Consider the following 23,102-nt stretch of genomic DNA (forward strand, 5'->3'; position numbering starts at 1 on the left):
TTGAATGAGTCTGTCATTCCGACTGCGCATCTCACCGCTGTCACACTATTCTTGTACATGTCCTGCACTACCCTAACATACTTCTCTGCCACTCCAGACTTCCTCATACAACACCACAACTCTTCTCTTGGCACCCTATCATAAGCTTTTTCTAAGTCCACAAACATACAATGTAACTCTTTCTGTCCTTCTCTGTACTTTTCCAACAGTATTCTCAGAGCAAACATTGCATCTGTAGTGCAACATATCTGAGACAAACAAAATAAAAAAACATAAAGACCCATATGCACATACACTCAACAAAAATATAAACGCAACACTTTTGGTTTTGCTCCCATTTTGTATGAGATGAACTCAAAGATCTAAAACTTTTTCCACATACACAATATCACCATTTCCCTCAAATATTGTTCACAAACCAGTTTAAATCTGAGATAGTGAGCACTTCTCCTTTGCTGAGATAATCCATCCCACCTCACAGGTGTGCCATATCAAGATGTTGATTAGACACCATGATTAGTGCACAGGTGTGCCTTAGACTGCCCACAATAAAAGGCCACTCTGAAAGGTGCAGTTTTATCACACAGCACAATGCCACAGATGTCGCAAGATTTGAGGGAGCGTGCAATTGGCATGCTGACAGCAGGAATGTCAACCAGAGCTGTTGCTCGTGTATTGAATGTTCATTTCTCTACCATAAGCCGTCTCCAAAGGCGTTTCAGAGAATTTGGCAGTACATCCAACCAGCCTCACAACCGCAGACCACGTGTAACCACACCAGCCCAGGACCTCCACATCCAGCATGTTCACCTCTAAGATCGTCTGAGACCAGCCACTCGGACAGCTGCTGAAACAATCGGTTTGCATAACCAAAGAATTTCTGCACAAACTGTCAGAAACCGTCTCAGGGAAGCTCATCTGCATGCTCGTCGACCTCATCGGGGTCTCGACCTGACTCCAGTTCGTCGTCGTAACCGACTTGAGTGGGCAAATGCTCATATTCGCTGGCGTTTGGCACGTTGGAGAGGTGTTCTCTTCATGGATGATGTGAAGGAGATGTGTTGCACTGCATGAGGCAAATGGTGGTCACACCAGATACTGACTGGTATCCCCCCCCCCCCCCCCCAATAAAACAAAACTGCACCATTCAGAGTGGCCTTTTATTGTGGACAGTCTAAGGCACACCTGTGCACTAATCATGGTGTCTAATCAGCATCTTGATATGGCACACCTGTGAGGTGGGATGGATTATCTCAGCAAAGGAGAAGTGCTCACTATCACAGATTTCGACTGGTTTGTGAACAATATTTGAGGGAAATGGTGATATTGTGTATGTGGAAAAAGTTTTAGATCTTTGAGTTCATCTCATACAAAATGGGAGCAAAACCAGAAGTGTTGCATTTATATTTTTGTTGAGTATATTTGTCATCCAGGTCAAAAGGATAGGTAAGATGGTGGTGGCGTAACATGTTCAGACTGTGGTCCTACTACCAGCTGCTTACTTCTCGTACGTACTCCAGTTGAGTAGTATGCACTAACCAACACATATGGACATAGGTCATCTTTCTGTGTGTTAGTTACAGCTGTTAAATCACTGCTGCCTTTGCTGTTGTGAAAAATTCAGACAATGGCAAAGAGAGTTTTGTGTGAAGGCCCTGATTTCTGCCACTGTTGTCTGATTTTACCAGCACACCAGTAACTATGCCACACACACACAGACACACTGTCAAGAGATGGGCAGGCTATTTTTAAACAGACTGCAACCTGCTTTACAAGAAATATCTATAGCTCTGAGGTATTACTGGTTTCCTGGGTTGTCAATAATTATTAAGGTTGTTAATTTCATAGATTTCTTATGGTAATAGTTTATTTAGCCTATATTGACCAACTGTCCTTAGGATTTCAGATAGAAGTCTACAGAAAATTTTAACAAGCCAATTTGGTGAGAGCATACAATACAAATTGCCCACAGCTACACAAGGGGATTGCAGCTGGGGGCTATCAGAGCACTCTGCCTCGCCTCCAAGAGACTCCATCATCTATCAGTGTCCATTAAGGCCAAGCTGGGTGGGATGAGTATTATGAACAGCACCCAGCTACCATACCCATTAGGCAGCATTAGGGTGTAGAGAGACATAGCATTTTTTTTTTTTTTGGGGGGGGGGGGGGGGGTGGAGATACCTAGCAGCTGCATGCTTGACTCAGACCAACTGCCAACAAGCTAATCACAGCATGGGGACAAGGGCTACAACTCTGACAACTGATTACAACATAGAGAACTGGGTCACATGCTGACCGCAGACTGTCGCCAGAACTATGCGCAACATGATGCGACATGGCAGAAGAATCAATACAACATAGAACTATCACCATCATGTCAGTATGGATGTGGCCAACATCTCAGCACTGACGAGCCAACTAAATGCTGGACTGCAAAAGAAACAATCATGCCAGGCATGCCTGTAATCCAGATGTGTGATCCCAAACACAGTACATGAAGTGCAGACAAGGCTAAAACCTATTTTGTAACAACAAATTCAGACAACTCAACACAAAGTCATGTTGTTTACAGCTTGTCATCAGTATACACGCCCAAGAGAATCCTGTGACAGTTCTCTCACCAGCAAGAAAAATAGAGAAGCCCTCTAACATAAAGCAGAATACAACAGGAATTGAACCGTCCCATGTCCCCCTCTAGTGTTCACAGGTTACAATAATTTTCTGTTTCACTAAAAATGGACATTTTATAAGTGTGCAACTCAATTATTTTCATAATTTCAGATTTTCAATGTTCAAATTATTTAGGTTTGAAGACTTGTTTCAGTCTGATAATGGTCCCTCCAGAAGGGAGACATTAAAATAGGTTGCATCTGCCCGCTGATGAATGCGCTTGTCCATCACATGCCTTGTCACCAGGATAATGCATCAATGTTTCTAGGTATCACTTTCATATCACATACACATGCTCTGTTCACCAAAATCTTGGATGAGTACATGACTCACGTACATGGCTGCTGTGTAACAGTTTCTCATAGTCAGCTCCTTGTCACTGCTACACTCTTACACCAAATGAAGACACTTTACATATATATGCTTTTATACTTATTTTAAGACTTGGGCAACACATCGACGTAATTGATTAGTTCGACTGCTTAAAAAAAAATTGATTTCCACAGCGTGCATCCATTCATCGCAAGGAAGGTGTAATATGCTGTGCATTGAGAGGAACAACTCCACAGAACAACAAGCTAGAGTTAAAATAAATAAATACCCTCCCCTGCAATCATCTAAAGTGTGGAAGAAATGAAAGCTGAAACCCAGAATTAAACTTGGCCGGGGTCAAATGATAAAGCCTGCAGTATCAATAAGCTCACACGTTCGGTAGTAGGAGAGAGCTCTATCCCTCTCCCCATCCCTCTATGTGTGTGCTCAAGCTCTGTATGTTAAGATGCCTTGACATTTACAAGAAGTTGATCCCCACACTGCCGCACAATTCGTTGTGCCAATGCATCCCGCTTTGACTCGCCTTTGTCCTGCTTGACGCCACACCATATAAAATAATCATTTCATAGCTCCCTTCCTCTCTCCCTGTGAGCGTGTGCTAGCTTGTGTGGTTATCCTCTGGCCCCGGTCCGTGAGCTGTGTCAGTCTGCCTGTGAGTCACAGGAGGATAGCTCCTGCATACACGTGCAGATTTAAAAGAAAAAAAGTTATTGTGATATGAAATGTCTGTTTTGTGCCTTCGTCAGATGATGTTGAGACCACCAGCTCTGAAGCATGCTGATCAACAGCACAGAGCCAAATAAAAAAATAGATTAAAAAGTTAACTCCAATGAGTCACTGCACAGAGCAATAAATTATTTCAGAGCTGAATAAAAAAAAAAGGCACAGAATAATAAGTACTGAACTAATGAGCAATATAATGCTGTATATTACTTTTACTTTTATGTATATACTTTTGAATATTTGGGAAAGAATTTATATTGGATTGTAAATTTCCCTAAGGGTATAAATAAAGCAGAGGATATGGATGAGCTGAGTAATAGATCAATAGACTTACTCACGGAGGTGGTGGCCTCTATCACAGACAAACAAAAGCAAATTAAAACTGATGAAGATCTCGGGGACATTCGCAAAACACTCATTTCCTTGACTGAGGAGACGACTGTCATCAAGGAACAGCAAAACAAAATTCTACAGCTGATGGAGGAGGTGAAACAGCTGAGGATTTTAAATGTGGAAAAGGACAGAAAGATTGCAGACTTGGAGCGGAGGATTAATGACTTGGAACAATACTCGAGAGTGAATGATGTGGTCATCACAAGTCTCAAAATCAAGCCCAGGTCATACGCGAGGGCGGTGGCGACCAGCAGCGGGTCAGAAGCAGAGGAGCAGGAGGCTGACTCTGCGGAACAACAGGTCGCAGCGTTTCTCCAGTCCAGGGGTATTTCTCTGGATTTGGACTGCATAGAGGCTTGTCACCCTCTCCCTCAAAGAAGGGACAACGCGACGCCAGCTGTGATCATGTGGTTTGTCAATCGTAAGAAAAAAGTTGAGCTGCTGAAGCAAGGAAAGAAGTTGAAAGGATCGAATGTCTTTATGAACGATCACTTGACGCGAAGGAATGCTGAAATAGCACGTAAAGCCAGAATAATGAGGAAGCAGAACAAAATACAACACACGTGGGTGAGCAACTGTAAAATATACATCAAACTCAATGGGGTACCAGAGGAGGCCAGAGTTATTGTTGTTAAGACTCTGGAAGAGCTGGACAAGTATGATTGATGGTCTATGTAGCATTAAGGTAATGAATATTTTCTCATGACTCATAATAACAGTTCAACAGCTGAATATCAGCATTTGAGAGAGAGAATCCTGGACAATGTAATTAAATTAAGTTCATTTGAATCCACAGAGCATGGGGAGTATGACCCAGAGAAAGACATGGACCCAGACTGTTTTTTTCCTCTAATGTGAATGTAAATTGTAAATATTACTCTGATGAGGATTATAACTCTATGGATACTTTGAATAACTTATCAATTATACACTTTAATAGTAGGAGCATGTACAAAAATTTTAGTAGTATTAAAGAGTATCTTGATAAATTTAGAGTCCCTTTTAGCATTGTAACACTATCTGAAACATGGCTCAACAATGATAAAGGGACAGATTTCTACGAACTCAGTTACAGAAATAGAAAAAATAAAATAGGGGGAGGGGTAGCTATTTATGTACTCAAGAACTTAAAATTTAAAATTGTTGAAAATATGTCAGTTACAGTTAATGGTCTATTTGAATGTATATCTATTGAGATTATTTGTGAAAGAAAAAAAAAACATAATAGTAAGTTGCTTATACAGAACACCGGGCTCAAGTATAGAAAACTTTATGGTGCATATGGAAAAACTATTTTCCAGCACAAATAAAGCAATGTATATCACTGGTGATTATAATATAGACCTAATGAATCCCAACAGACATAAGATGACTGATGAATTTATTAACTGTATGTATAGTATGAGCTTATTTCCTGTAATTACCAGGCCTAGTAGAATCACATTACAGAGTGCTACTCTTATTGATAATATTTTTACAAATGATATCGAATTATTGAAATTAAGTGGACTAATGATATGTGATATAACTGCCCACCTACCTGTTTTTATTTTATGTCAACATGGGAATATGAAGAGCATAAACACTCAGAATGATATCTATAAAAGATTACTATCTGAAAGATGTATTGAATCATTGAAATATGATCTATCAATTCAAAACTGGAGTGGTGTATTAAGGGAAAGGGATGTTAATGAGGCTTACAACATGTTTCTTGAAATTTTTTGTAACCTGTATGATAAAAATTGCCCTGTGAAAAAATACAAAAGAAAGAACAAAATTGTCAAATGTCCCTGGTTGACCAAGGGACTACAAAATGCTTGTAAGAAAACAAATTATCTATATAAACAGTTCTTGAAAGTTAAAACTATGGAATCTGAAAAAAATATAAGGTATATAAAAATAAGTTGACCACAATACTAAGAATGAGTAGGAAGTTGTATTTTGAAAGGTTATTGAATCAAAACAAAAATAACATTAAAGGAATATGGAATGTAATTAATGGATTACTTAAAGATAAGGCAGATATCATGGACACCTATCCAGAGTATTTTATTGACGGAAATGATGAGAATTATAATATGCAAAATGTGGTGAACAAATTTAATGAGTTTTTTGTAAATGTGGAACCAGATCTACCGGCTGGAATCCTTGCAAGTAATGAAGGTCAATCACCAATTGAAAGAAATCCAAAAAGTATCTTTCTCTCAGGAGTAAATGAAACAGAAATTAAAGAAATTGTTCATAAGTGTAAAAATAAATGCTCCACTGATTGTTTTGACATAGACATGAGATTAGTAAAAAAAAAGTCATAGATGGCATAACAAAACCATTAACATATTTGTAATATTTCACTGCAAAATGGGATATTCCCAAATAAAATGAAAACTGCTAAGGTAATTCCAATTTTTAAGACTGGTAACAAGCACATCTTTACTAACTATAGACCTGTCTCTCTCCTCCCACAATTCTCAAAAATACTTGAGAAAGTATTTAATGACAGACTTGAAAATTTTATAGAAAAAAATTGCCTGTTAAATGAAGGCCAGTATGGTTTCAGCCCAGGAAGATCTACATCTATGGCCATTATTGATGCTGTAGAGGAAATTGCACATTCATTGGAAAAGAAAAAAAATGCTACTGGAGTTTTTATTGACTTAAAAAAAGCATTTGACACAATTAATCATTCAATTGTACTAGAAAAATTAGAAAAGTATGGGACTCAAGGGTAGCATGGGAATGGATCAAAAGTTATTTAACTGAGAGGCAGCAGTTCGTAAAGATGGGTAAGGACGAATCTTCATGCAAAATTATCACATGTAGACTGCCACAGGGTTCCATATTGGGTCCAAAATTATTTAATCTGTATATAAATGACATCTTTAATGTATCTGCTCTGCTGAAACTGGTCTTATTCGCTGACGATAAAAATATTTTCTATGCAGATGATGATTATGACGATGTTATAAACACTGTAAATGAGGACTTGGCAAAAAATTAAAATATGGATGCACAATAATAAACTGTCAATCTTGAAAAAACTAAAGTAATGATGTTTGGTAACGGCAAGGAAAATACAAATATATCTATAACTATTGATGGTAAAGTAATAGAAAAGGTAACAGAAATCAAATTTTTGGGAATAATAATAGATAAGAATTTAAACTGGAAATCCCACATTAATTACATACAAAAGAAAGTATCAAAAAATATAGCTATTATAAATAAAGCAAAGTTGGTACTTAACTATAACGCCCTGTACATTTTATACTTCAGTTTAATTTATCCTTATTTATCATATGTTATACAACTCCTGGCAAAAATTATGGAATCACCGGCCTCGGAGGATGTTCATTCTGTTGTTTAATTTTGTAGAAAAAAAGCAGATCACAGACATGACACAAAACTAAAGTCATTTCAAATGGCAACTTTCTGGCTTTAAGACACACTATACGAAATAAAGAAAAAAAGATTGTGGCAGTCAGTAACGGTTACTTTTTAGACCAAGCAGAGGAAAAAAATATGGACTCACTCAATTCTGAGGAATAAATTATGGAATCACCCTGTAAATTTCCATCCCCAAAACTAACACCTGCATCAAATCACATCTGCTCGTTGACACTGACCCTATGTCATGAAATTGACCCTATGTGTCTTTTTGCAAGGAATGTTTTCACAGTTTTTGCTCTATGGCAAGATGCATTATCTTCTTGAAAAATGATTTCATCATCATCAAACATCAGAAAAATGTCCAAAATATCAACGTAAACTTGTGCATTTATTGATGATGTAATGACAGCCATCTCCCCAGTGCCTTTACATGACATGCAGCCCCATATCATCAATAACTGTGGAAATTTGCATGTTCTCTTCAGGCAGTCATCTTTATAAATCTCATTGGAACGGCACCAAACAAAAGTTCCAGCATCATCACCTTGCCCAATGCAGATTCGAGATTCATCACTGAATATGACTTTCATCCAGTCATCCACAGTCCACGACTGCTTTTCTTTAGCCCATTGTAACCTTGTTTTTTTCTGTTTAGGTGTTAATGATGGCTTTCGTTTAGCTTTTCTGTATGTAAATCCCATTTCCTTTAGGCGGTTTCTTACAGTTCGGTCACAGACGTTGACTCCCGTTTCCTCCCATTTGTTCCTCATTTGTTTTGTTGTGCATTTTCGATTTTTGAGACATATTGCTTTAAGTTTTCTGTCTTGACGCTTTGATGTCTTCCTTGGTCTACCAGTATGTTTGCCTTTAACAACCTTCCCATGTTGTTTGTATTTGGTCCAGAGTTTAGACACAGCTGACTGTGAACAACCAACATCTTTTGCAACATTGCGTGATGATTTACCCTCTTTTAAGAGTTTGATAATCCTCTCCTTTGTTTGAGTTGACATCTCTCGTGTTGGAGCCATGATTCATGTCAGTCCACTTGGTGCAACACCTCTCCAAGGTGTGATCACTCCTTTTTAGATGCAGACTAACAAGCAGATGTGATTTGATGCAGGTGTTAGTTTTGGGGATGAAAATTTACAGGGTGATTCCATAATTTATTCCTCAGAATTGAGTGAGTCCATATTTTTTTCCTCTGCTTGGTCTAAAAAAGTAATCGTTACTGACTGCCACAATCTTTTTTTCTTGATTTCTTATAGTGTTTCTTAAAGCCAGAAAGTTGCCATTTGAAATTACTTTAGTTTTGTGTCATGTCTGTGATCTGCTTTTTTTCTACAAAATTAAACAACTGAATGAACATCCCCCCGAGGCCGGTGATTCCATAATTTTTGCCAGGGATTGTAGAAGTTTGGGGTAACAATTACAAGAGTACTCTAAGGCCATTGGTACTAATTCAAAAGCGTGTAGTACGCGTTTTCCACAAGAAAAGCTACCTAGAACACACAAACGCACTCTTCTTACAGTCCAAATTATTGAAATTAATTGATTTGGTGGATTTCTGCACAGCTCAACTGCTATACAAAGCCAGTAAAATTTCTCTACCGGCCAACATTCAAGCCCAATTTATAGAAAGGGAAGGTGTCTACAATCTGAGGGGAAATGGTAAACTTATACCAAAAGCTGTAAGAACCACGAGAAGAAGTATGTGTTTCAGTGTGTGGAGTGCGAATGTGGAATAGTTTAGAATGGAATTTAAAACCATGTCCAAACATTTACCAATTCAAAGCCAAATACAAAGAAAACATTTTACTACGGTACAGTACATAGTGAAAATTCTTACTATAGTCATTATAGTATTAAGATCATAAAACATTAAATCATTTAGTAACAATAAGTATATCAGAGTTAAGGTATTGAATTGTATTGTATTGAATATTGAATCTTTACTAAATTATTTAGTATTTGTAGTATAGTGATGAGTGATTGAAGAGTAAGCATATTCACGGGTACTGGAATTGTAAGTCCATTCATGAGCTATTGAAATTGTAAGTATATTGATAAATTATTGAAATTGTCTATTCATGAGTTATTGGAATTGTAAATATATTGAGGTATTGTAAATTAACTGCAGTTGTATTTACTGTCAATTAAGCAACCACTGAAGATATTTGATATGAGCACCAGGAGTGGGATTTAAAAGTATTTACTTCTTCCCACTCCCTTTCGAACTTTCTTGTTGTCATTTTTTGTTTTGCTTCTTTGATTTTGTTTATTTTTTCATATGAGTGTAGAGGTACAGAGAGTACAAAGAAGCTTTGTTCATTTGATTTGCTTATATTGTGAACTGACATAATACTGGAATTGACAACTAAGTTTGAAATAAAAAAAAATGATTGATTGATAAAGTATAAATTACTATTATTATTATTATTAAAAGACAGATGTCCAGTTAAGAATATACTATTTTTTTTTGATAGGGAATAATGTCCAGCAGCGGATACTTTGTCATGCAGGACAGCATGGTGGCCAAGCGGTTAGTCCCCTTCTTTCCAGACGAGAAGGTTCCCAGTTCAAGAATGCATCTGCCCATTCTCCATGCAATGTGGGGATACATTAGGAAGGGCATCCAGCGTAGAACTTGTGCCAAATCAACATTCAGATTCCTATCAGATGAGCTGTGGTGACCCAGAGTGGAAAAAGTCGAAAGAACTGATGAGTGCATATTGAAATATTTGTTTGGCTCATAGTGAAGGCGACTGAATATTGAAACACAAGTGACAAGGTTTTAAAATGTTTGTAAATTCATTGTTAGATTAATTGAGTAATAATAGATTAAGAAAACATAACTGATAAATCAAATCTAAAAAACAACAACAACAAAAAAAACAAGAATCATCAGGAGATAATATATCCCCCAGTCCCCAGAAATCAGTAATGCAGTGTCAGGGGTTCACCCAAGTACACACTTAGGTGATCATTCATTTGGGTAAATATGAATGAAATTGGTCAACTGTTTCTTGAAATATCACGATAAGGATGTCAGTGACAATATCTTGAATATCTTGCTGTGACCTTGACAAAAGATCACCGTAATCGACTGATTGTGAGGAAATCTCCCAAGTACACACTTATGCAAATGTGAATGAAATTGGTCAACTGGTTCTTGAGATATTGCCCTAACAAGCAAAAACAAACAGATGGACATGCTGATCGCTATACCCCCCTGTATTTCATACTTGGAGGATAAAAGATAATACTTAGGTGCAGCCCTATACTTTTTATATTAATAACACTTTCCACAGGCTGAGGGTACAGAAGAATGTTACTTATTCGTATTTCAATGACAAGCAAACCCACCTTGCATTCAACGACACTTTCATCAGATTCACAGGTGACGTAAATCTCATCCACTGCCCGACGCAGGTTGTCAAAAAGGAATGCCCAGTAGCGTGCTCGTAAGTCCACTTTTCGAGGCTGTCTGGTTTTGCTTGGACTCTTCTCCGTTTTGTCCACTAAGGGGCCAACTGTCCCTTTATTTTCCACACCAGCATTCTGTGCAGAGAGAGCAAAGACCAAACATTGTAATCAACAACGACCATCATATTACTATGCAAACCTCTTCATACAGTAGTTGCAGGAACTTTTTAATCTTCCCCAACACCTGATATGTACAGGTAGTACAGCTATGTCTTATGCACCATATAAACATCTAGGTGCGGGAGCAAAAGCAACTTGAATCTTTGTGGAAATGCATTACTACATCAGTCACTTTGAACTATTATCAACTAGTGTGACATTGTGGTAAAAGTAAGTCCGTTCGGCTGCTCCCTTGTTTGCACTTGGGGTCGCCACAGCAAATCCAAGGTGTATCTGCATGTTGAATTGGCACAAGTTTTTTTACGCCGGATGCCCTTCCTGACGCATCTCCACATTACATGGAGAAATGTGGCAGGGGTGGGATTTGAACCCGGAACCTTCTGAACTGAAACCAAGCGCATTAACCACTTGGCCACCACCCCCTTAGTGTGACATTGTGGTAACCAACGTTAACTATAAAGTATAAAAAACACAAGGCAACATTGTTGCTTATATCTGCTGTCTCACAGAGTGCTTACTTATACATAAATCAATGAAAGTGAAGTACTGTGGCCTTTTAATTTTGTAGCATTTCATCAAATTTATCTCAGTAATGTGGTAGTTCTTACAATTGCTGCTGTCTGCAGACATCATGAATGGACTATGAAGTGCTATTTTAAAGAAAGTAATCTGCACGTTTGATGTTTCTTATAGGGACTTGCAGATAAAACATGTTAAGGTAAAGTAGACATTCGGTGATGGACACAGGTACTCTTAAAGTTAGCTTTGATAAGCATGAAATTGCTAACTGAAAAGTTACAGTAACTGATCATGCTAAACTGATACACTGCGGGAACAAATATCTAAAGCTACTACTAACCACTAAGTTCCACTATGTGAATTTAGCTTTGGCTCCCCTCTGCCCCCCCCACCTCAAAACCCCTGAAAAACAGACCTAAAAGAGCTTAAATTTTAATATATTCTGGACGAAAAAGGGATGTTCCACAAAAAGGTTTACTTTGGCAAGATCAGGTGATAATCAAGATGTACATAAATAATTAAATGAACAAATAAAATTAAACAGTAGTTCACATTCAACATAGATTATTCACATTATTAAATAATAAAAAAAAAAATACACATGGAAAATAATGGGCAACACGGTGGATTAGTGGTTAGCACTGTTGCCTCAGAGCAAGGAAGTCATGGATTCGCTTCTCACCTGGTCTTCTCTGCGTGGAGTTTGCATGTTCTCTCCGTTTTCACATGGGTTCCCTCCGGGTGCTCCGGCTTCCTCCCACTTCCGAAGACATGCAGGTTAGGTGAACTGGGGGCTTTAAATTGACCGTAGGTGTGAATGTGCTCGTCTGTCTATATGTGGCCCTGCGATAACCTAGTGTGCTATCCAGAATGTACTCTACCTCTGATCCTATGACTACTGGGACAGGCTCCAGCTCCCCTGTTACCCTTAACTGGAATAAGTGGGTACAGAAAATAAACGAATGAAAGAAAATTTGAATCTAATTAATGTATTTACTCTGGCTTAACCTTCTCCTCGAGATGATGCTTGTTGCAGTGGCATGCCGTGTCGATTTGGCTTATTGGACTAATGTACAAGCTCAAACAGGAACAAATATGTACAACCCCAATTCCATTTAAGTTGGGACGTTGTGTAAAATGTAAATAAAAATATAATACAATGATTTGCAAATCCTCTTCAACCTATATTCAACTGAATACACCAACTGAAGACAACATATTTAATGTTCAAACTGATAAACTTTGTTTTTGTGCAAATATTTGCTCATTTTGAAATAGATGTCTGCAACACGTTTCAAAAAAGCTGGGACAGTGGTATGTTCACCACTGTGTTACATCACCTTTCCTTCAAACAATTGTTGAAGCTTTGTAGGTGGAATTCTTTCCCATTCTTGCTTGATGTACGACTTCAGTTGTTCAACAGTCCGGGGTCTTCATTGTCGTATTTCGCACTTCATAATGCGCCACGCATTTTCAATGGGCGACAGGTCTGGACTGCTGGCGGGCCAGTCTAGTACCCGCACTCTTTTACTACGAAGTCACGCTTTTGTATCGTGCAGAATGTGGCTTGGCACTAACTTGCTGAAATAAGCAGGGACGTCCCTGAAAAAGACGTTGCTTGGATGGCAGCATGTGTTGCTCCAAAACCTGGATGTACCTTTCAGCATTGATCGTGCATCACAGATGTGTAAATTGCCCATGCCATGGGCACTAACACACCCCCATACCATCACAGATGCTGGCTTTTGAATGTTGCGCTGGTAACAATTTGGATGGTCTTTTTCCTCTTTTGTCCAGAGGACACGAAGTCCATGATTTCCAAAACAATTTGAAATGTGGACTCATCAGACCACAACACACTTTTTCACTTTGCGTCTGTCCATTTCAAATGAGCTCGGGTCCAGAGAAGGCAGCGGCGTTTCTGGATGTTGTTGATGTATGGCTTTCGCTTTGCATGGTAGAGTTTTAACTTGCACTTGTAGATGTAGCAACAAACTGTGTTAACTGACAGTGGTTTTCTGAAGTGTTCCTGAGCCCACGCGGTCAAGTCCTTTACACAATGATGTCAGATTTTAGTGCAGTGCTGCCTGAGGGATCGAAGGTCACAGGCATTCAATGTGGATTTTCGGCTTTGCTGCTTAAGCCTGGTTCACACGGCAGGATCTTAAAATTATCTTTAGGTTTCCAAAACCTGAGAGACAACACACATGAAGATAAAAAAATCATGGATCTAACAGTTATGGTTGTACAGTGTGCAGTGCTCAGCCACATGGTAAGGACAAAAGCACCACACACGAACAGATTTCACACACGGACATTCACAGCTCAGACAGGAAATCTCGCAAAATCTCTCGAGATTAAACGTGACTTCAGAGTAAACAAACAGAGATACTTTGTGGACTATTTAAAACAGAGGGGAAAAAAATGATTCAAAAGAAAAGGTGTTCTTTAAAGGAGTGGAGACAGCGCGACCACCGGACTTTCTGGTAAGTCAGAACAGCTGTTTTGATTTTATTTTCCGCTCCATGTGTCTGTCACCTCACTTTCTGATTGGCTGCAAGTCATATTCAGCAGGCTGTGAGCTTGTTTTGGTCGGAGGACACAACACACGCTGCGATATCAGGCCAAAAAAAATCCAACATATTGAATATCCCCGATTTGGGATCGGAGTGCTCCTGATGGCCTTCCGAGTAGATCAGAGCGCTCTTAACACACCACACACGGCAGGAATATCTGATAAGATTATCTTTAGCGTCATCACAATTGTCGGGGCGTCCTTAAGATTGTAGGAAGGGGAAGATCGGGTCCGATATCGGCCTAATTATCCTGCCATGTGAACCCGGCCTTACGTGTAGAAAGTTCTCCAGATTCTCTAAATCTTATTATGGACTGTAGATGATAAATCCCTAAATTCCTTGCAACTGAACATTGAGAAACATTGTTCTGTTGGACTATTTTTTTTTTCCACGCAGTTTTTCAAAAAGTGGTGATCCTCGCCCCATCTTGGCTTGTGAACAGCTGAGCCTTTTGGGGAAGATCCTTTTATACCCAATCATGACACTCACCTGTTTCCAATTCACCTGTGGGATGCTCCAAATAGGTGTTCTATGAGCATTCATCAACTTTCCAAGTCTTTTTTGAAATGTGTTGCAGGCATCCATTTCAAAATGAGCAAATATTTGTACAAAAACAAAAAAAGTCTATCAGTTCGAACATTAAATATCTTGTCTTTGTGGTGTATTCAATTGAATATAGGTTAAAGAGGATTTGCAAATCATTGTATTCTGTTTTTATTTACATTTCACACAACATCCCAATTTCATTGGAAATGGGATTGTATGATTTTAGGGTTTACAAATAGCTTTTGACTGTCAAACTTTATTTTAAGAAAAAAAAAAAAAAAAAACGTTAGCCAGCTTAAAGGAACTAAATTTAGTGGAAGCCAATTGGTCCACTAATGGCTTTCAAAGACATCTGAAATGCCAATCTGCAAATGAAAAAATTTGCTTTGCTAATTCGCTAAACTGTGCACCACTGCAAACATTATAATTTGCTTTTCTAACAATTTAGTCCATTAAATTACAATAAACTCTTGTATTGTCCTATCACTATAAAGCTCTTTACTGTGATCTGACTGAAGCTGTCAAAATTCTTTTATTATGGAGCACCTTAAAGAGAACATAAGTTCTCAACACTAGCGGTCAGAATTGTCAGCAACCTGCAAACTTATGGAAGAGTACTCACTGGCCTAACACTCTGGAGATTGTACATAACCTATTTAATCAAACTCATTTGAATATGGCACACAAATGAAAAACCTAGTTTAGTAGTTTATGTAATCTGCCCTGCATGATCATGATGGAGGAGAAAAATAAAAAATTTAACCTATTACAACATGATCTTTTTCCACTTTGTGGCAAAGGATAAAAGGGATATTTATTGGCCACCAACAAACACTCAGGTACAACCCTGCTAGCACACAGTCAAATAATTTGCTGAAGCAAACGTTATTCTGTAAAAGTGTGATTTCAGGTCCAAGAGCATCAAAAGGAATTTTATATAGGACTTAAATCACAAAGTATAATGTAAATATTCTGAATGAGTTGGCTTGGCCTATAGTGACATCTAGTGGGAAAAGATACCAACTTGTTTCTTATTCCTCTGTGGCCCAGAATTGATCCTCTGAGATCTGGAACTGCCACTGGAGTTGGTTTTGGACTTTGCTATATGGAGAAGAAATAAGAAATTGAATTCTTGTGTCAAACAGGCAACAATGCTTTCACAGTTTTCTTGGAGGTCGGTGTCATTCCATTACTCAAGTAAAAAGGTTTTTCCATTATTAAATTCATTTTATTTATTTGTACACCACCAAATCACAACAACGCTGCCTCAAGGTGCTTCACACAAGTAAGGTCTAACCTTACCAAACCCCTAGAGCAAGCACACAGGCAATAGTGGTAAGGAAAAACTCCCTCTGATGGAAGAAACCTCAAGCAAACCAGACTCAGAGGGGTGGCACACTGCTTAAGCCATTCTAGCAGTTACAAGGTTTTTACAAAATTTTTACCAAGCTGAAGAAACAGGAAACAAGAAAAAACAGAATAGCATCAAAAACAAAGTGCATTAATGAGATGAGCATGCAGTCATTAGCGCCACAGGCAGGGCGTTGTGAGATAAGTCCAGCCCATCCATCATGTCCTCAGTGGGCCGCAGCACAAGCTATGGCATCAGGTCAGCACCAGAACCACACTTGTGTAAAAAATGCATTCACTTGTAGATATTAACTGTGCGCACGCAAATTATCTTGTGGTGAGTCTTCTTCAGGCAGGTGGTAGCAGCATGGTTTGCATGTGATTTAAGTGGTTTCACTTTGTCATCTGGTGGTTAATAATCACATTATTCCCTTTGATCGGTTTGGGTGTAGAGTCAGACTTGGACGCGCTGGTATTATTAATATCAGGTGATTTTAGGACTTTCTGTAATTTATTATGAAATCATGCTGAGGTTATGTGGAAATGATTGTTGTATAGAAGCTTCAGAGACCTGTCACTGAGATAGATGATGACTGACTGACGTGAAGCTTGAAGCACAAATGAGGCAATAATCGCTTAACGCCGCTGTGCCAGACTGACTTCCGCGTCAGACAGGAGGGCTGTCAATCTAACCTCACGCTCCAGACCAATCACAGCAGAGCCAGTGCCGACCTGGTTCCCTCCCCCATAGTGCCAAAATCCAACCCCCATAGTGCCAAGTTTCAAGCGAGAGAGCAGGAATTCCCTGTGCGCGAGCAGAAATCAAGTTTGAGTGGGCGTGCAACACCTTTGCACACAGTTAATGTCCAAGTGTGAATGCATTTTTTACGTGAGTGTGGTTTTGGCACTGATCTGATGCAATATAACTCATCCTCATGGAAGAGTACATTCCAGAAGCAGACTGCAGTGTGCTGCGTCAGCTTCAACCAGGGCAACTCGTGGTCAGTCCAGCGCCCTGTGGTTCACAGCTGTCAGCCTTGCATAACATCCTCAGTGCCTCGGACAGAGCGATAAAGAGCAGAATCAAACGGCCGGAAATAACTGCACCTAAGGGATAAATTCACCAGCAGTAAACTGACAGGGAAGCAGAGAGAATAGTAAGGTGATCGCCAGCAGCTAGCCCTAAACTTCACTAACAGAACCAGAATTTAGATGAAATGAGGCTGAGACCTGTTCCCTTGCTAATAAGATGAGTTAAAGGAAGCATAGGTTGGACGCTATACCACTATGCTAGCCATACAAGAGGGAGAATAGATAGATGCAGCTTAAGTCTGGAATTGAATGTTTCTACGGATTCTGACTGTTTTGTCTCTGCAGGGACATTCATTCCACTAAATAGGGGCACAATAAGAGAAGGGTTAGGCCCAAGACATTTTATTTACCCTAGGGTCATAAAGTTGATTAGTTAGGAAGATTCGTCCCATCCTGTCTATGGCTGATGCAGAGACTCAGATCCATGCATTTGTCTCTTCTAGACTGGACTACTGCATTGTTCTATTTTCTGGTTTACCACAGTCCAGCATTAGGGGTCTCCGATTGGAACAAAATGCTGCTGCCAGAATCTTGACAGGAAGCAGAAAGTTTGACCACCCTCCCACCTCCACCTTGAATGAGTCCGTCATTCCTATTGCACATCTCACCAGTGTCACACTATCCTTGTACATGTCCTGTACTACAGTAACATACTTCTCTGCCACTCCAGACTTCCTCATACAATACCACAACTCTTCTTTTGGCACCCTGTCATAAACTTTCTCTAAATCCACAAACACACAATGTAACTCCTTCTGGCCTTCCCTATACTTCAACAGTATTTTCAGAGCAAACATTGCATCGTAGTGTTCTTTCTCGGCATGCAACTATATTGCTGCTCCCAGATCTTCACCTGTTTTCTAAGCCTAGCTTCTACTACTCTTTCCCATAACGTCATGCTGTGGCTGATCAACTTTATGCCTCTGCAGTTACTGCAGCTCTGCACATCACTCTTAAGAGCCTTTCACATTGCACGCTTTATACACGTCAGGCAACGCCTCCCAACGCGTTGTGATGTCAGACGCTTCTCTTTGGAAGCGGCAAGGGGGTGCAGAAATTGCTACGTCACACTCTGGCTGTTTCCACAACCTGAAAAAAAGTTGAGCAATCGCTATCTTTGAATTTGCATCAGTTGAACCACAAAAAAGCTTTAAAAAACAGCAAATGAACCATTCTCCCATCACCCTGCTGGGAGAAGCTTTTTTTCAGCTACTTTTCGGAGTGACACCAACCGAGGAAGGATTGATGACTTGGTGGGATATTGATTGAACCGCGACAGCGGGCTGACCCGCACAGAGAAGCCGGGGTTGAGGCATCGTCCCTGGACAGAGCGAGGCAGGCAGCCGAGGTGATGGAGCAGACCCACTCAGTCCGAAATTTCCCACTTTTTGGATATATGTGAACTCCCAGTTTGACCAACGGAGCTTAGTTCTGCAGCTTTATCAAGGTGAGAATAATATAAAAATAAAATGTGATGTTTACTGCACTGCTGTGAAGGTTTAATGATCAGCCAACGTTAGCTTAGCCTTTTAGCACAGTTGATCTGAGTGAACACTTTAATTTGCAAATGGTGCAGTGTTTTTTTTTATTTTTACCAAATAAAGCTACAGCTTTTTTTGGAGACCACAAAAGCTCAACTTTAAATAACTTTTTTGTCCCAGGCGTTTTTTCCTTCTTTTTTTAGTATGAAAACTGTTTAGTGTTTCTTTATATTTTAAGAAATATTTTTATTTGTCCCAATCAGGAACATCTGCTGTACAGACAACCTAAATACAGATGTGCTTCAAAAACTTCCATTGATGAGCTGAACACCATGAAATCCAGTTGGAAGAAAACATCTCTGCTCTTCAAAATAGGAAAAAAGTGTCTTCAACAACACCACCAGAGGTCAAAACTGCAGAAGAAACCTTCATCTGGTCACAAGAATCCAGCATAACATCACCTGCTTTAAATAAAAGGCTCTTTAAACAGCAACTATTTTATTTATTTATTTTTTTTAAAGCTGTTTCATTTTATATTTTAACAATAAATGAATGGATCATTAAAAATGTCCACGAAATCACATTTGCACAGGTAGAAGCTCTCCCCTTATTGTGCACAATTTTAAAACATTCACAATCACTAGTCAAATTCATATTTTAGAAATGACTGTCCTGATCACAACATTAAAGGCAATCACATATTCTGACATAATTACAAGTTGAAATGACTGAATGACTGAAATGAATTTACAGTAATCAGAAATTTTGAGGTAAAAAAGAAACATTTGCAAGGATTTTTCGTCAGAAAACTGCTCTATAAATGAGCAGTCCTGTGACACATTTCTATTTTGTATAGCTCAGTGCTTTCTGCACTGATCTGTTTTGTAGAGATCAGTGGTTTCTGCCACTACTCTTCCATGTTTTGGCCGGACGCGTTGTTCCTACTGGACCGCACAAAGCTACATCACACTTCAGAGCAGCGAAAGTTGGATTGGGTTGAACTTTGAACGCATCAGCCTGCGACAAGCGGCAATGCGCGCTCCTGTCAAAAGTGTCAGGTTAGCTCGGATTTTGACGCCTCTAAAAAGCAACGTGTCTCATTTAAAATAATGCTTTTTAGACCAATCTGTGATGACTCTGACACTTACAAAGCGTCCTGTTTGAAAGGCCCTTTATTCATAAAAATAGGAACCAGCACACTTCGTCTCCACTCTTCAGTCATCCTCTGGTTAGATACTCCACTGCCATCTCTCAGACATTTCCATGCCTCCACTAGAATGTCATCTGGACCAACTGCCTTTCCACTCTTCATAGCTGCCCTCACTTCATCCTTACTAAATCTCTTGTACTTCCTGATTTACTCTCTCCACCACATCCAGCCTTTTCTCTCTTTTCTTCATTCATTAGCTCCTCAAAATATTCCCTCCATCTTTTCAACACACTCTCCTCGCTTGTCAGCACTTTACCATGTGCATCTTTTACCACACTAATCTGCTGCACATCGTTTCCAGCTCTGTCCCTTTGTCTGGCCAATCAGTACAAGTCCTTTTCTCCTTCCTTGCTATTCAACTTCTTGGACAGACTGCAGTATGCGTTTGGAATCAAATTTGCCACAGTGACTGGCCCACCGACAGCAAGATGGATGAACGCTGGCCCTGCACCCCAGGGCGCTGAATGACCCCCTGCCTGCAGTGTAAATGCTTGTGTGGTCATTTCAATAATTGCACCTTGTTTTTGATGTTGCTCTGATTTCCTGTTTTCACTTTCTTCAGCTTTGTAAAACCCTTGTAACCGTTGTAGAATGGCCTAAGCAGTGGGTCACTCCTTTGAGTCTGATCTGCTTGAGGTTTCTTTCACAGTATCATCAGAAGGAGCTTTTCCCTTACCATTGCCTGTGTGCTTTCTCTAGGGGTTGGCAAGGTTAGACCTTGCTCGTGTGAAGTGCCTTGAGGCAGCTTTGTTTGTGATTTGGAACTATATAAATGAAATAAACAATCGTGTACCACAACTGGGCACCTAGCCTTTTGGCAGGTCTTCCAGCTAAAAACAGTTCGAAAGCTGTCGTCCTTAGCCGGTGTAGCTAAGCTAATGTGAATGGGCACGCTAAACTCATCTGGAGTGCCCGTGATATCTAACTTCACATATGCACTGTACATTAACTCCAAGATGTACAAGAATATTCATGGAAAGTCTGGTCATTGAATTGCATAACAGCCATGAAAACACAACTCATAATGACTTAAAATCAAGAAAGAATTTGACAAATTTCAATTTCTCATCATTTACAGAAATGTAATACACATACACTACTGTACTCAGCACAGGACAGCAAAAAATATATTAAAAGATCAACATAACTTCAAACAGTGGCTCTCAAACTGGTCCACAAGTGCCACCTAACTTACACATTTTTAATCTCCTCCTCCTCTGCCACAAGCCAATTACCTCAATCAGGGCCTGTTTTCATAAAATCTAATCTTGTTTAGTCGAATAAACTCAGTTGACAGATTTTTTTTTTTTTTTTTTTTTTTTTTTTTTTTACATTCGTTGTCGCACAAAGTTTTTAGTCGGATAAGGTTTCACGTTACCCGACTAAAGTTTTTAGCCTGGTACAGAGGAAGCTAAGCTTATTTTAGTCTACAAAATGTCAGTGTCTTACCTCAAAAACGGCGGCTACGTATGGGAGCGCTTCAGTGTTCCTTCACGTGGTGGTACATGATAGGTGCCATGTTTGAGGTAGGACATTGAAGTTTTGTCGACTAAAATAAGATGAGCCTCTTCTGTACCAAACAAAAAACTTTAGTTTAGCCGACTAAGCGCTTTGTGCAACAACTAACGTCAAAAAAAAAAAAAAAATAGTCAACTAAGTGAGTTTAGTTGAATAAACAAGATTAGACTGCTTTATAAAATGGGGCCCTGAATAAGCTAATCAGCTTGTGGCAGAGGACTGTGTAGTTGGAGAGGGTGTAGGTTATGCCTGGTTCACACGGCAAGATAATTATGTCAATTTAGGACCCGATCTTCCCCTTCTGACAATCTTAAGGATGCCCTGACTATAGTGATGGTTCTAAGGATAATCTTATCAGATATTCCTGCCATGTGTGGTGCGTTAAGAGCACTCTACTCTGTTCAGAAGGACATCAGGACCGCTCAGACTGCAAATCGTGGCTATTCAACATTTTGGATTGTCTTGGCCCGACATCTCAGCATGTGTGGTGTCCCCCAATCACAAACAAGCACGCAGCCTGCTGAATGTGACATGTAGACAATCAGAAAGCGAGGTGATGGATGGACGGAGCAGAATCCAATATCAAAACGGCTGTCATGGCGCAACAGTCCTCAAACTATCTCCATTGCTTCTTCCTCGTCCACCATGTTTATTTATTCTGAAGTTTAATCTTGAGAGATTTTGCGAGATTTCCTGCCTGTTCTGGGAATGTTTGTGTGTGAAATCTGTTTGTGTGTGGTGTGTTGTCTTTACCATGTGGTGCACACCACACGCTGTACAACCAAAACTTTTAGATCTATGATTTTGTATCTCCATGTGTGTGGTCTCTCAGGTACTGGAAACCTACAGACAATTTTAAAATCTTGCTGTGTGAACCAGGCATTAGGTGGTACTACAAGACTGGCTTGAGAACCACTGACCGAGAAAGAAAGAAGGAACAGAGCAAAAAGAAAATATATGTGCGAGTGCCTGAATAGTCTTGGCCAAAGCAGCCTTCTTTAATATAAGTGAAGTAGAACCTCACCCTCAAGAGACATACTGCCAATAGGACAATATGAAAAGAAAACCATTTTGTGATTACACAATTTGAAAATATTCAAGAGTATATAGGAGATGGATCTCAACAACAAAAATGAGAGCTTTTACGTTATAAGAGAACAGCAGATTCTGAAAGTAAAACTTCTGCCTGCATAAATCTAATATAACTGTATGACTCCAACAATTTGAATCAAACGAGTGAAGAGATGGAAAATGATCACGGTACTAAAGCTAATTATTATATTACTGCTGTAAGTACTGCCTGGATTGGATAAGATTATAAACTGGGTATTGTGTTGCTAAAAATGGTCACCATAACCTATCCCGTAAATACATATACATCTTTCAATAGGCAAAAGCTATTGGAAATACACATAATGCACTGTATAACAAACAAACAAACAAAGACCTACAAAATAAAAACATAGAATTCATAGGAACACAAAACATCATATTGTAAAATCTGCCTAAAACAGAACAATGGAATGTTGACAAACTTGGAAAGGTTGCTTTGTGAGTATGCCACAAACCTTCCTCCTCTTTGTTCTCTAAAGGTACACTCCAGGCAATAAGGTTTCGAGCAGCACGGCCCTCTTCTGCAACAATTTTCCGTACTTTGTCATGGCTGTTGGAGCGCTGAAAAGATGCCTGCAAGAAAGG

General features: G+C 39.4%; 1 protein-coding gene across 3 annotated transcripts in view; it reads right to left on the reverse strand.

Annotated features, from left to right (window-relative positions):
- The window catches only part of scaper (S-phase cyclin A-associated protein in the ER), a 234,050-nt gene that overhangs the window by 171,619 nt on the left and 39,329 nt on the right, over positions 1 to 23,102 (reverse strand). For all 3 annotated transcript variants that reach the window (XM_034176502.1, XM_034176504.1, XM_034176503.1), the window contains 3 exons: positions 22,973 to 23,090; positions 15,778 to 15,854; positions 10,873 to 11,067 (listed from right to left, as the gene is read on the reverse strand). In XM_034176502.1, coding sequence (XP_034032393.1) covers positions 10,873 to 11,067; positions 15,778 to 15,854; positions 22,973 to 23,090 — 390 coding nt within the window. The remainder of the gene's footprint in view (positions 1 to 10,872; positions 11,068 to 15,777; positions 15,855 to 22,972; positions 23,091 to 23,102) is intronic.

Source organism: Thalassophryne amazonica, chromosome 8 (genome assembly GCF_902500255.1).
Source record: "Thalassophryne amazonica chromosome 8, fThaAma1.1, whole genome shotgun sequence".
In the NCBI taxonomy this organism is placed as follows: Eukaryota; Metazoa; Chordata; class Actinopteri; order Batrachoidiformes; family Batrachoididae; genus Thalassophryne; species Thalassophryne amazonica.